Below are 14823 nucleotides of genomic sequence, written 5' to 3'. Positions count from 1 at the left end.
CTGTGATGCATGTTTAACTTCCAACTGGATTTTTTGTTTTGGCATGCTGTAACTGACTTTGCGATGGTTGTTGTGTTTTCACAGATATGTGATTCTCCCCAGAGGCTCAAAGGTCAACCACTGATGAGTCTTACTGAGTCTGATTGGTGTCCGACGGATGCTGCTTCCTCGACTGTGCCCAGCGTTTCCTCTTTTCCTGCTACTACTATCACTGCTGCTGCTACTGTCATACCCACTGTGGCCACGTTGCAACTCCACACAGAACTCCACAGAGTATCCACAAGGTCCTGGTACCAAACTTTCACCAGTTCTTTTGAGTGGTCGAGCATTTCGGGGAAAGAAACTGAAGTAAGGGTTTTATCTTTTGGGTCACATCCTCCTTCTGAAAGTCCTGTGAGCACGTCAACGGCTGCGGCCATCAAAGCTCAGACAACTGAATCCATTCCTTCAACTGTTACATCAACGACTCCGAAACTGAAGCTAATCACGACCACAGCCCCCACCGAGGCAGCGAACACCCCAGTGTCCACACGGGTATCTGACAGAGCTGCAGGTGGTGAGCGTCGTGGTAGAGTCGGTGCCGTCGGAGCTGCAGGAGTGTTCTGCTTCTGGCTCTTTGCAGTGTGCCTGCTGCTGTGCGTTGTGTCGCTGGTGTGCATATTGGCAACTCTGGCGAGGTTGGTGGACTGGTACAGGAAGGTGTACAAGCCTCTGAATGTGGCTCTGGCTACACGGCGGGGAGGTGGTGAGGGAGTGAAGCTGTTAACGTACAACAGGAGGGAGGAGAAGGAGGTGGCAGGAGGAGGAGGAGTGGTGGCACTGTATCGCTCCGTTCTGTTTATCCACAGAGAGGAAGAAAAACCTGTGGAGAGGGAGGATGGAGTGAGCGAAGGTGAGGGGGGAGGACGAGGAGGGGGGGAAAGACTCCTCGTCACTCTGGAGCCGACAGGAGAAGAAGTGAAGAGAGAGGCTGAAGGGGAGAGAGGAGCGATGGAGGAGAGGGGGGTCTATCGGAAGACTCTGTACCGTCTGTTGAGCAAAGAAGAGGCCATATCCGGATGGAGGGATGTGATGGAGGAGGAGTGTCGGGTCCCTGCAGAAGGTGGAGGCGCAGGTGGGGGAGAAGCTTCTAGGAAGCGCTACAGTGTGATTCTAAGGGAGGAGAGGGAGGAGAGGGAGGAGAGGGGGGAGGCAGCGGGAGGGAGGGAAGAACATGAGTGGGTGGTGGGGGGGTGGGAGGTGAAAGGAGGACGGGGAGGTGGAGAAGGGGCGGGGCCGAGGAGCAGCTGGGGGGAGTGGCTGTCCAACTACTTACCCAGCATGCCCTGGGGGGTGACCATGCCTCCTGAAGGGGAGGCAGCTCAGTGACGTCACATGACTTCATTAGGATTCATGTTTATTTCATGTCACATAAAACTTTTGTTGATGCACATGTGACGTCTGAGATCGTGAATATTGGTCGTCTTTGAAACATTCATATTTCTCCACAGCTGCAGGTCGATGAAGACGAGTCGATCGTGACTTTTTATCTTTTAAAATATTATACCACTTTGTGTTAAACAGAATAAAGGATATAAACACCTTCTGACTTATTTCTACCTGATCTTTTGCGGAGTCCATGTTTTCTGTTTGTGTTGTTTTGGTCCCGTCTCTGGTATTTTGATAATGAGCATCTTGTCAGGACGTAACCTGATATCTGTTCACTCTAATTTGGTAAAGTAATGGAATGCATCTAGTGTACTTTAAGTTTTATGGTCAGCATGAAAGTTGGACCAAGAATCTTCTCTGTTGACAGATCCATGTTGTAATAAACTTGTATGTTCATGAAGGACAACCAATCGGGTCATTCTGTTTCTCACCACACTGATCAGTGTTAGGATCTCTCATTAGACCTCATTAGAAGCTTTTTGTGAATTTTCCTTTGGATTATTAATTAGTTAAAATACAGGACAGAATTTGGGCAAAGATTATTCATAAATAGAGAAAACTTTATTATAAACAATTTTGTTAAGAAACTACAGTAACAACAGAACAGTTACAAAGTATTGTCATGTTGGGATTTTTTATAAACAATTTTCAAGTAGAATGTTAAGGAAATACAATATAAATATGAAACAAAATTTCTTCCCTTCAGTGCACTTCTTCCCAGAAGCCCCCATGTGGGCCCTGTGCAGAACAGAGGTTTTTGTTTTCATTTCAATTTCAGCCTTAATCTGAATCTGGAAATACCTCTAACACTCCTTACAGTACAGACTTTCACTTTATACATTACAGCTGTTTTATATAGCTCTTTCAGAAAGTAGTCACAGTAACATGAATTCAAAATTGGAATGACACCGTCTTCTTCCAAATGAAGACAGGTTCCTGAGCGACACGTACCACATTGGACAGGAGGGTTCACAGAGCAGAATACTGATATACAGGACATTCACATGAAAATAAAAAGATAAATAACACAATACTCCTCTCTCTCAGGCCTGGTTCTGTCAGCAGCAGTGTGGCAGGGTACTGCCATGTAAACAACACAGCTTTTCACAGCTGTCTCACTCACTATGCAGAATCAACTACTGAGTGTGTGTTTGTTTTAAAAACACTACAGTAACTCTGTTGTGTGTGTGTGTGTGTGTGTTTCTTAGTGTGTGTGTCGGACTGTAAAGACCGGGTCTGATCCAGGAGGAGCTCTTGGTCTTTCCTGTGAACCTCCTCCTCCAGAGTATTACATTTCATTTAGCTGACGCTTTTATCCAAAGCGACTTACAATAAGTGCATGCAACCCCGAGGGTACAAACCAAGAACAACAAGAATCTACAGTAAAAACATGGACAGAGGGGACATTCGCCCCCCCCACACTTGTGATCAAACAGCTGAATATTTCTGCTGATCAACTCATTGGCTCATGTGGTTTGTTTGTGTCACATGAAGTCCAGCGTCCATCTCTTTGTTCTCTGGTTAGACATACCTCGATCTGTTCATCAACTTATATCTGATAAAGACGACAGCCCCAATAATAAATGAAATGACAGCAACTGTCAGACAAGCTGCAAGTATAACAGTGTTCTGACTCTTTCTCCAGTCCTCGTTTCCTCCACCATTGTCTCCTTCATCCTTGTATCCTTCCTCCTTGTTTCCTTCATCCTTGTTTCCTTCAGCCAGTGGAGCTGAGGGGCCTGCAGAGCAGAACAGGTGTCAGGTGGGTGAGGACAGAACATTCTCTACCACCTCACCTGAGTCTGGATACTATGAACTCACTTGAGTCTGTGACAGTCAGGTTGACGATGCTGCTGAACTCAATGGTTGATCTTTCACCATTCTCTGTTATGATGCTGGTAATTTGACACTTGTACGTTCCAGCATCATTCACGGTGACGTTCTTCAAAGTCACAGACACGTCTCCGTCCTTCATCTCTGGATCTCTCAGCTCCACTCGACCTTGAAAAGACGGATGCTGGTATTTTTCGTACAACCGGTTGTCCCGGTAGACAAACACGTAACCATCTGACTTCTGTTCCAGTCTGGTCCACTTTAACAGACTGACGGCAGCATGGCTAGGACAGTGACACTGAAGAGTGGCATCGTCTCCATGCTTCACTGTTGTCCCCTGCTGATCTACACAAACACACAAAAAACACAAAGAACGTATTAAGAAAAGAACAATGTCAAATCTGATTTGAATCCTGACATCTACTGTAGTTGTTCTGAAGCAAACCTCCGTGTGGCAGCAGAGAGCTGATTCAGTCTTCAGAACTTAAAGGAAACGCGCACAGAAAGTGTTGTGTCGTCACACTTGTATATTAAATAATTCCACAGTAAGTCAAACTGAAAGTGAACCTAACAAAGTCTCCTCTGAGAGTTTAAGATTCAATATCAGGTTCACTTTCATTTTCGCCTTTTATGCTTCTTCATGGCTCTTTCTTTCAAGATGACACTGAGTTTTACAAATGGTAACACATCCTCAGTTAAGCTGCTTGTAGACCTGCACTGACATTCTCTGGAGGTGATGTGTGTGACAACGCAAATGTCCGAGTAGGAGCCTCTGGACTTTCTGAAGAGTTTCTCCATCCAGCCTGAATGTCCAAATGAGCAGATGTGAGAACACAGCAGGGGTCGCTGGGAAAGAGCAGGAAGTCGACAGAACGAGTTCATGTTTTTGTAGGAATGGCTGCTGCTGTTCAGTTCTCATACAGTATTCATACAGCATTTCTACCATATCTGTACAGGAATAGTACTGGAAGACCTTTTATTGTTTTATTACCGCTCCATGTTAGATCTGCCCTCTCTCTCTCTCGCATGCTTCAAATCATTGGTCTAAACACATCTCTTCTCTTTGGCCTTCTGTTCCAGTTGAGAACGTTTTTATCACAACAGAGTTTATAATTCTTCATTAGTATTTTGATATATTACGTGTTCCTGTTTTCTTGTTGTATCTTTGACTTTGTAAAGCACTTTGGTCAAACAAGTTGTTTTGAATGTTCTATTTAAATAAAGTTGACATTTACATTTTGTTTTGTAATTTAAAGCCACTTCCTCAGGTGGAACAGAAACTTTTGTTTAATGCCTACAACCAAAGACAATAAAGAGAATCCATTTGAAGAGTGTTATGAAGTTTATCCAACCAAGGAAACAGTCATCAACACTTTAAGGATCATTTGTTCTGCATTTCTACGAAGAGAAACGTGTAGTTAGTGTGAACACAGAGAGTGTGTCTGCCTACATCATAAACAGCTTGTACTGAACAACTGGTTGGTCACGTTGTGCAATACGGGAAGGGGAGGGGCCTCTGGGAGGGATCTTTTTCAAACAACAACAGTCAGACAGACTCCACCTCCTACTCGTAACTTCCCTCCTGTTGTTTAATGGGAATAGATCTGTCTGCAGGGTGGTTTTCATTTTCCACCGTGTATAGTCTCATCCAAGTTTCAGGATATCAGCTTTGGTCTAAAAGTCTCCTCCCTGCAGACTGAGCTCAGAATAACAGCAGTGACTCAGATCTCTGTCTCTCTCTCTGTTCACAGGATCAACAGATGTTCTGTTGTTCTCACAGTAGCAGCAGCTACAAGGGGGAAGAGTTGACTTTGACTAATATTTGATTTTCAGAGGAGTGAGTAAGAGACACCTATCTGCTTTAGACAGACAGATGGAGTCCAGCTGTCCTGAAGTTCACTGACTCTTGACATAGAACAAGACACCTCATTAAACTTCTTAAAGGTCAGAGGTCAAACATGAAATCAAATAAAAAGAACTGACCTGCAGCTGCAGAGAGGCAGAGGAGCAGCAGGGACGAAACTTCCACCAGCAACATTTCTGACGCACTGAAAAAGAAACTGTGTGCGTGTCGAGGATAGGGAGGGAGAGGAGGGAGGGTGTTGGAGATAGATTAGCCACATCCCTGAACTCTCTCTCTGCCAGAGCTGCACGTGACAACACTGTTGCTTTACCCTGAAGGAAAAGTTAAAACGAAACTCTGACTCCATTCACACTGTGTTCTTCTAAACCAACTTTATTGAACAGGGGTCTGTGTGAGTTCTGGAAGTGAGTTCAACAGACCCAGGATATCTTTCTGAGATCAAGTTGAACTAAACCATCAAACACATTCAGTCAAGTGTTAAACTTTCTGATCACGATCTGAACAAGTTTGCTTATGACCAATCACAGACCTGGACAGTTTGACAGATAACAGACGAATGTCAACAGGGATCAAACTGCTACATAATAAAAAAATAGTAAAACAATCACAGGATCCGGACTAAAGGAAACAGTTCAAGCTGCTAAATGCAGCAAGAACAGCTAATGAAACATCTGCAATTGTTTTAATGTGTAAGTTACAGAGCCTTTGAGACAAAATACATGAGCACGAAATAATAACGTGTAGTGGAAAATAACTAAGTGTGGTTGATAGTAACTTTTTGCAGACCTGTCTAAGTCTTTTATGACCTGAAGTGTTGTAACCTGAAACCTGTGTGAACTTTCTATTACTTATTGACTGTGCAAGAACCTAATGGAAATGTATGCAAATATTTGATCCCTTTGTTTTAATTCCTGTCTCCAACTGCGCCTACAGAACCAGTCTGAATTGGCTCAGAGAGACAGCCTTCGTTCTCCTATATATCAGATCCTTGAATTTGACTGCTCTCCATCTTCTCTCTGAGATACCTGTGACTCTCTGTGTTGATCCTTTCTGCAGAAAGACCCTATTAAAATACACAAAGACAAACTTGTATTTTCAGATTTCCACAAACGTGTTTGAACCTGCTCTTTACCAACAAGCGTTTGCCTGATTCACATGATGTAGCCTGTTATAAACTCTGAGGACACACTGTTGGGAAACCTTTGACACTAAATGAACACATGGACCTGTTCTTCATCCTCACATGATCAAACAATCACTGCAGAATATTTACAACTTATTTTCTGTTCATTGGTTTGCATCAGGTCTGTGTGTTGGTTTAACGAACCTCACAGCTCAGATCTGAGCGAATGAACTGAAACCAGTGATCTTTTTACACAAGTGTGAAAACCACAGAGGTGCAGATGGTTGAGCTGCTCTCAGAGCTTCCTCTCACACGACACAATGGGACAAACATGTGAGGTGAAGCTGCTCTGTGAGTCAATATTATATTATTATATAATTTCATAGCTGCATAAGAAGAGACACAAGGAGTAAGATTTGTTTTTAAGTCTTTAAGTTTTTTTAAAACTTTATTAAATCACAGACAGAAGCTACAGAGAGTCAACGTTTACTGACAGAGACACAAACTGCTGTTTAAAGAATGTGTTCATTTAGTTTAATCTGATCCAGAGTTTAAAGACATCAAGACTCAACACGCCTGTTTCATCACGACAGGAAAACTTGTTTTAACGTGTTCTTGGTTGATGTGGGCGTTTATTACATTTATCATTTTCAAGTTCTCATCATCAGAAATATTTCAGAACATTAATGGATGTTTATCACCAGAAGTTAAGAAGGAAATGAGGAACAACACGTGTTCATTTATCTGTAAAACTCAATGATGCTCCTTTACGACACCAGACATTGAATAATAATGATAATAATAAAAAAAAACGTATTATTATTAATATATTCTGTTATATTATTATAGTCTGGGATGCAGGATATACAAAATGTAAAGTTAAAATAGCGTATGATGATGTTTCTCTTCAGTGCTGATCTCATCCCTCTGCTGCAGCTCGAACCCAGGTCAGTTCATCAAACTGTTTCTACATCACAGCTTCTGGTGTTTTCATAATTTTAATTTAATTTAATCATTTCTGATTCTAATGAAGTTTAAAGGAAACATATTCTGTTCATATTTAGGTTGATCATTTTAATCAGTGTTATGACTGTAGAATGTTGTCATGCTCTGATGTTCAGTGTCCTCAGACTGTCCCTTGCTGCTGAAACTCTGATGCAATCTATAAAACCAGACGTGTTGAACCATTGAATGGGTTTGAATTGATTTCTACAGCTGTAGTGACTCTGAGTCCCAGCAGCTCTCAGTTCTTCAGAAGGGACTTCATCTCTTTTACCTGTGAGGACGACCACAGCTCGGCTGGATGGACGCTGAGGAGGAACACGAGCAGAGACACCAGGGCAGAGTGTGAAGACTGGGGGAGACAAGTTGCTTCTTCCTGTGTCATCGACACTGCCGTCCTAATGGACAGTGGAGTTTACTGGTGGGAGTCCACAGAGGGAGGAGCAAGTAACTACGTTAACATCAATGTGACTGGTAAGAGTTCATTTATTCTGCTGTTATGTACGAAAAGATATTTGCACATATGCAACAACAACAAACATGGTGGTGGTGGAGGAGGTTGTGATGATGTCACTCAGGTGAAATAGCTTCATATAGACGCCAGAAGTTTCTTACAAACTCGTTAAATCTCTCCTCAAAAGGTTCCACCATTGTGGAAACTTCCTTTGTCCTTTGTCTGTTGTCCTTTGTCCTTTGTCTCACCTGAACTATGGCTAGTGCACCAGGTGTAACCATAGAATCAGTGATGCAGCCTAAGTGTTGGTTGAGTTGTGTGATTGGACGAAACGCTGCCCTTTGTCTCCAGATGATCCAGTGATCCTGCAGAGTCCCGTCCTCCCGGTGGAGGCAGGAGAGGACGTCACTCTGATCTGTAAAACTAAGACGCCGCTCTTCAACCTCTCGGCTGATTTCTATAAAGATGGAACTTTTGTCAGGACGACGCCCACAGGTCACATGACCATCCACCTTGTCTCCAAGTCTGATGAAGGAGCCTACAAGTGTAACATCACAGGCCGGGGAGAGTCTGCACCCGCCTGGATCAGCATCACAGGTCAGGAGGTCAAGCTTCTTTAGCCAAGTTGATGTCCACAAATCATTCTTAAAATCTTTTCTATTTTGTTTTATCATTCCAGGGAAACAGACCAATACATCACCCTACGCTATCTACGTTATCCCATCCATTGCTGGTTTGGTAATTCTGGTTGTTCTGGTGCTACTGGTGAGATGCTGCGTCCGGAGTAAACCTGAGGGTGAGAACCAGGATTAAAGCTTATATTTATGACACTCTCTGCCACTAGATGTCGAACTAACAGAGATTATTGCAATAGGGATTAGGGACTGGACCCCTAGTACTGATGGATGACCTTAATTGACAGACACCAACTTTGACATTTATTAAATGTCTGCTTTGATTATTTTGTTTGGTTCATTTCCCATCTGCCAACATTCTATCTGTCCCTCTATCCGAGGACCAGTTTGACATTGAGGTTTTTTTTGTGCGTTAAATTTGTCATAAAGAAAAAGTGAATTTCAATATGTGTTGATGTTATTTACACAACATTAACAGTTTTAAGGTACTTGCTTGTCAGCGTCTGCTACAAACACAAGGGTTTGGACTCTTTTTTATTCAGTGTTTGAAAGTGTGCTTGTGGTTATTGATTGTTGTCTGGGTCAAGGTTTCATATTGAGGCCTCCCTCTCGTTTCCTGTTTCCTCAGAAACACAGTGGTGAACACCTCAAACGGATGTCTTACCTTTTACTGAAGAAACTTCACTTCTTAATTCTATTTAATAACAGAGATTATGAGGACATTTTATTTTTGGCCTTTGCTTTACATTAGAGACAGGAGGGAAATGACTCGTCGCCCCAAATAATTGAATGAGTCTTTACTTTGCAGAGTGTGATCCAGAAGATGTGAGTCTTCAACCAGACGGGACGATGGGTACGTCTCGTCTTCTTGAATGGTTTTCAGTCATTGGGTCATTGCTGGTCCTCTGGTGTCAGGAAACCTTTTAATACCGACATGATGTTTTATTCCAGCAGGTCACAGGTTTGATTATTGCCACGGTTTTATTTTTGCAGAGAGAGATCGAGCTGCAGCAACACAAGGGGACGTCACATATGGACAAATATCGATCCGACCATTCACCAGCAGAGGTACAGCCACTCCTCCCACATCCTGAACAATGTGCACAGGACCCACTGATGCACTGGTCCTGGTCCTGGTCCTGGTTCTGGTTCTGGTTCTGGCCCTGGTCCTGGCCCTGGCCCTGGCTCAATTTATATTTATATTTATATTTATATTTATATTTATTTTTATATTTATATTTCTTGTCCTTGTCCTTGTCCTTGTCCTTGTCCTTGTCCTTGTCCTTGATTGTCCTTGTCCTTGATTCTAGTTCTAGTTCTAGTTCTTGTTCTGATCATGGTCCTGGTCCTGGTCCTGGTCCTGGTCCTGGTCCTGGTCCTGGTCCTTTTCCAACTTTCGGTCCTGATCCTAGTTCTACCCTTGTATCTAGTAATGGTCCTTCTTTAAGTACTGGTCTTGGTCTATGTCCTGATAATGGTCCTAGTCCATGTTCTGCTTTTGGTACTGGTCGTACTTCACGTCAATATCTTGATTCTGGTCCTGGTCTTGAACTAAATAAATAAATGAATAGAACATTTAATGCATGCAAACCAATATTTGCATCAAACAATGTAATTCTGTATTTTTATTTATTTACTCTTTTGATTTGACCTTGTTGTTCATTATGTTCCTGTGTTTACTTCCCCTAAACTTATTTATTTCAGTTTTCTTTATTAGAGAAGCTAGATAAGATCACAAATTGTGGTTTATCAGGGACAAAAATGAAGCTTCCTCAACTGTATCTGTTTCTCTTCCTGTGTTTGTGTTCAGAAGATCAACCAGAGCCGGAGGTCTTGTACTCGTCACTGCGGTCCAGACAATGACGACCTGCTGCCGTCATCTTTATTCCATCACAGGAGGCGTGTCCTAAGTCTAGTTATGTTTCAAAACAACCAACCAACTGTTTGACTGAGGAGTGGCAGAAAGCCAGTGTTTAAATAAAGTTTCAATAAAACAGCTAAAATGAATATATATGAAAATAATTTAAATATTTTGACAGTTTTTATATATTCTTTCATTTATTCAGTCAGAACGTGAATTGAAATTCACTGAGAAATAGAAATAATATAAGTGTTTGTCTCATCGAGCTGAAAAATGATTTGTGAAGTTTTTTCTGATATCTGATGAATAATGAATCAGATTAATTGATTGTGAAAATAATACAGTTTATATTTCCATTCAACCATCACTGTCTCATGTTGTGTGACACATTTCTGATGACACCACCAGGATTTTATTTACTACGAAATCTTTATTAAAAACACGAACAAAACTACACAAAGATCACTGGCCGAGAACATCTCATTGGATTCATTATACAGGAGAAAAAACGGAAAAAACAAACAACATGAGGACGTTGAGCTCAGAAGCGATGCTCGGTGGTGACGTCAGCATCAACATCCTCGTACCCCAATCCTTCCTCATCCTCGCCAGGTGGGGGCGCTGTCGGGGAAAGAGGCAGGGCCTTTTCTGCAGTGTTAATTAATTTGATTAATAATCAGAAATCACCATGATATCCTTTTCTTAAATTAAGTATTTAGTGATTAGGTTGATTTGATTCATACATAGATTCAGTAGTGAGCGTGTTACCTGTGGGCCTCTGTCGGCAAATGGACACCAGGAGCAGCGTGGAGAGGACGTATGGCGAGCTGACCACGATGTGGATGATGACTAACAAGGTGAGGGAGGGTTCCAAGAGGTCGACTCCTCCTGGAAAAGAAACAGGAATTCACTTGAAAGAAGTCAGAGTCTGCGCTGTAGTAATCCTGGAGAGGAGTCATAGTATCAAGATCCTGTCCTTACACGCTCTCGACCAATCAGGAGTCAGTCTCAACTGTCGATCATGACGTCTCTGTCCTTTTTGATATCATCAAATAACTAATTATAACCAAACTGATCAGAAGCTTGAACACTTGAACAAACATCAGTGTGATAAGAACTACCTCAAATGACAGAACCCATCTGTTAATAGTCTTACTGAGGAGGCCTTGTTAAGCCTAATGAGACAAATTGTAATTTGTGCACATGGGCTATACAAATACACAAAATGTGGTTGATTGATGTCTCGTCTGCTAACATGGTTGAGATGGGGCCTGCCACTAGGGGGCGAGCCACACGATTCTGACTCAAATCCACACTCACCTTTGACCTCCTGACCTGTGACAAACAGCCAGGCGGGTGGAGACTCTCCCCGGCCTCTGATGTAACACTTGTAGGCTCCTTCATCAGACTTGGAGACAAGGTGGATGGTCATGTGACCTGTGGGCGTCGTCCTGACAAAAGTGCCATCTTTATAGAAATCAGCCGAGAGGTTGAAGGGCGGCGTCTTAGTTTTACAGATCAGAGTGACGTTGTCTCCCGCCTCCACCGGGAGGACGGGACTCTGCAGGATCACTGGATCATCTGGAGACCAATGACACAGAGGCAAAAATTAAAAAACAAATATCTCCTGGGAAAACGTGGTGACACACACGAAGATGTGAAGCGAGTCTGTGGTGATACGAGCTGAGGGCGATGTCAGGTGATCACATGATGAATACGTGGCTTCCTGTTTCTGTCTGCTGCATCCGGCTGCTCAACCTCTCACCTGAATCATGAGCAGGATGTGATGCTGAGTCTGTGCAGAAAACCTCCTGCTGTGTTGTTCATGTGTGAAAGACAAACTCTGGGTCAATTCATTCTTCAGTTGTGCGAGTTTTTTGTCGTACCGATGTCGTGATAACCACAATAATGGGTTCGGCCAATCAGAAGCTCCACCATAACGTTTTTAAAACATAAAACAATCGACACACAGATTTTTATAACATCTGCACAAATTTAATCAAAATATTTTTCACGATGTGTCAGTCTGGTTCTCTAGTTACTCTCACCGTAAACTGTGATGATTATGGAGTTGCTCCTCTGCCGAGCGGGCGACTCACACCAGTAGATGGCGCTGTCCAGCTGCTTGACTGTTTGCACGATGCAGCCAGAGGACGTGGTCTTCCCCCAGTCCTCTCCACAGCTGGACAACCTCTTGCTTTCGTTAGTGAACCTCTTGATGGTCCAATCATGATAGCTGCTGTCACTGCCGCAGCTCAGAGACAGGTTCTCATACTCGCTCAGCTGAGACGAGTCGGGAGACGCCGACAGAGACGCCGGCTCCGAATCATCTGACAACACGAGAGACTTTCTATAAGTTCAAGTTTCTCCAGCTTCAGTTCAGTTATTATCCAGGAGTTTTAAAATGAAAGATTCACCTTTCATCAGCAGCCAGGCGGGTGGAGACTCTCCCAGGCCTGTGATGTCACACTTGTAGCCTCCTTCATCAGACTTGGAGAAGTTGTGAATGGTCATGTGACCTGTATGTATGGTCCCGATGCGGTCGCCATTTTTATAGAAGGCAGCCGGGGGGTTGTAGGCAGCATTCTTAGTTTTACAGAACAGAGTGACCATCTCTCCGGCCGCCACCGGGAGGACGGGACTCTGCAGGATCACTGGACCAGCTGGAGACAGTCAATGGTCCTCTTTATACACGGATTATTATACAATTATATATATATATGCTGTATATAAACATATAAAAAATGACGACTCCCTCTCACTCTGTCTCTCTCTCTATATATATATGTATTTGTGTATATATATATAGTTATATGATGTATCTTACCAGTGACGGTGATGTTGAGAGCGTTGCTGCTTTGTCCGTGTTTTGATTGACACCAGTAAACTCCACTGGTCGGCTGTTTGACCGTCTTCATGTCACAGGTGGAGGACGCCTGAGTCCCCCAGCCCTGCCAGCACTGGGACATCTGTAAACTGTGAAGACGTCACGTTACATCACAAGTCATTTAGCTTTCATCCAGAGCGACTTTCCAATCAGTGCATTCAGTAATTTGTGACGGTGCATCTTGACCACGGACACCGCTACACCTTCAGCCAGAGACACCCATGAAGACACACACCCCAACAAAGTGTCAACCAGTGTGTGTAGTTGTGTGTTGAGATTGAACTGACTCTTTCGTGGTGATTCTCCACACTGTCCAATCATCGGAGTCCTTGTGTTCACATTTCACTGTGATGTCCTTGTACTCAAAAGACTGAGACCTGTCAGGAGTGAGGGACGCCACGGCTGAGAGCAGAAGAAGAAGAAGAAGAAGAAGAAGAAGAAGAAGAAGAAGAAGAAGAGGATTGTGTTGTTTACTGTGTGAACTGTTCTGTTGTTGTGACGTCTCCAGATCTGAGATTTCAACAAATGAAACTGCTTCACCATGGTAACACCAATGGTGGTATTAAAAACAGGAAGTGAACATATGAGTGACCATGTCCCCGGACTTCCTGACGCACATACAAACACACACACACGCACATACATACACACACTGAGGCGGGAAACTTACCTCGATTGTCGGCAGACGTCCATGTGACAAACGTCACTAAAACAAAAGTTTTAACACATGTAAATTAATATTGGATTCAATTTTATTGTCATTACACAGAGTACAGGTACAGCGGCAACGAAATGGAAATATGAAATATGAAGTATTTATCACTCAATAATTTCACAATGTTACAGTTTAATCATTTAGATTTCGACGTTGAATCAGAATAAGGTGAGATTTGATTTACTACTAAAGTTAAATCAAAATAAATGTTAGTTCATGTATGTTTGACAGTTTCAGGTTTTAAATATAAGTAATATTTTATTGAAGTTTACTTACGGAGGAAGAGCAGCGTCGTCTTCATGCTGAACGGCCACACTGACACACTGAACAAAACTTGTCAAACCACAGGGGGGTGTGTGTGTGTGGTGTGGGGGGGCTGAACAAAAGCCACAGGAGGAAATCTATAGCTCTTTTTAATACGTGTGATGGAAAGTTGACCTGGTGAGACTTCGGAAGTAAGGGCGAGAGAATCATATCTAATTTTCCATCACAGACTTTAGTTCAGATTTTCATGTATTCACACGTCGTTACCACGTTAAGTGACCTCCGCCGCTTTCACTTCTTTCTAAAGTTTAGTTTATAAATGTGAATCTGTTCATTATTTTCTGTTGTTGGCTCAACAGATCTATGATTACCTCACATATAACATATGTGTTTGTATTGTGAAATATAGTCTATAATCTTCCAACATATAGGTTAATAAATATATTTAGAAATATACACACATATAGTATAATGTGATATATTGATATATGAAGACACAAGTTTAGAACTAATGAAACAGTTTATATATGCATGTTTATGCAGTGAAAATATCTTCATGTTAATTGTTTATATGGTATAATATGTTGTGGCCATGATTGTTAACAATATTATACATATTGCACATTTATATATATATATGTGTGTTTAATTAAACAACATGTATGTTTACGTATGTTTGTGTTATTCATACAATTCTACACTGGTAAAAAGAACAGATTAGAAATACCGCTGGTGGTCAAGAAGCAGAATACTTACA

General features: G+C 42.4%; 3 protein-coding genes across 6 annotated transcripts; 1 reads left to right on the top strand and 2 right to left on the bottom strand.

Moving 5' to 3' along the window:
- Positions 1–1962: 1962 nt before the first annotated feature.
- Positions 1963–5399, bottom strand: LOC128429976 (junctional adhesion molecule B). Its single transcript, XM_053415885.1, has 3 exons — positions 5245–5399; positions 3250–3606; positions 1963–3167 (listed from the first exon to the last, which is right to left on the bottom strand). The coding sequence occupies exons 1-3, from the start codon at positions 5297–5299 to the stop codon at positions 2950–2952; spliced, it is 630 nt and encodes a 209-aa protein (XP_053271860.1). The 5' UTR covers positions 5300–5399; the 3' UTR covers positions 1963–2949.
- An 807-nt stretch (positions 5400–6206) lies between these two features.
- LOC128429965 (Fc receptor-like protein 5) lies at positions 6207–10561 on the top strand. 3 transcript variants are annotated; one of them, XM_053415868.1, is made up of 8 exons: positions 6207–6599; positions 7160–7195; positions 7464–7724; positions 8056–8301; positions 8384–8500; positions 9148–9192; positions 9333–9407; positions 10150–10561. In XM_053415868.1, the coding sequence occupies exons 1-8, from the start codon at positions 6569–6571 to the stop codon at positions 10200–10202; spliced, it is 864 nt and encodes a 287-aa protein (XP_053271843.1). In that variant the 5' UTR covers positions 6207–6568; the 3' UTR covers positions 10203–10561. The 3 variants fall into 3 exon arrangements, with proteins under 3 accessions (XP_053271843.1, XP_053271844.1, XP_053271845.1); XM_053415869.1 differs by lacking the exon at positions 7160–7195 and having other exon boundaries at positions 6208–6599; XM_053415870.1 differs by lacking the exon at positions 8384–8500 and having other exon boundaries at positions 6208–6599.
- A 49-nt stretch (positions 10562–10610) lies between these two features.
- Positions 10611–14189, bottom strand: LOC128429950 (uncharacterized). 2 transcript variants are annotated; one of them, XM_053415848.1, is made up of 9 exons: positions 14079–14189; positions 13758–13793; positions 13375–13489; positions 13028–13176; positions 12618–12863; positions 12249–12530; positions 11521–11781; positions 10969–11088; positions 10611–10848 (listed from the first exon to the last, which is right to left on the bottom strand). In XM_053415848.1, exons 1-9 carry the CDS (start codon positions 14101–14103, stop codon positions 10742–10744), a joined length of 1341 nt encoding a protein of 446 aa, XP_053271823.1. In that variant the 5' UTR covers positions 14104–14189; the 3' UTR covers positions 10611–10741. The 2 variants fall into 2 exon arrangements, with proteins under 2 accessions (XP_053271823.1, XP_053271824.1); XM_053415849.1 differs by having other exon boundaries at positions 10611–10821.
- Between the last annotated feature and the right edge of the window lie 634 nt (positions 14190–14823).

The sequence above is a fragment of the Pleuronectes platessa genome, chromosome 23 (assembly GCF_947347685.1).
Source record: "Pleuronectes platessa chromosome 23, fPlePla1.1, whole genome shotgun sequence".
Lineage (NCBI taxonomy): Eukaryota > Metazoa > Chordata > Actinopteri > Pleuronectiformes > Pleuronectidae > Pleuronectes > Pleuronectes platessa.
Note: the sequence above shows the minus strand (reverse complement) of the source record. Positions and strands in the feature narration are given on the sequence as shown.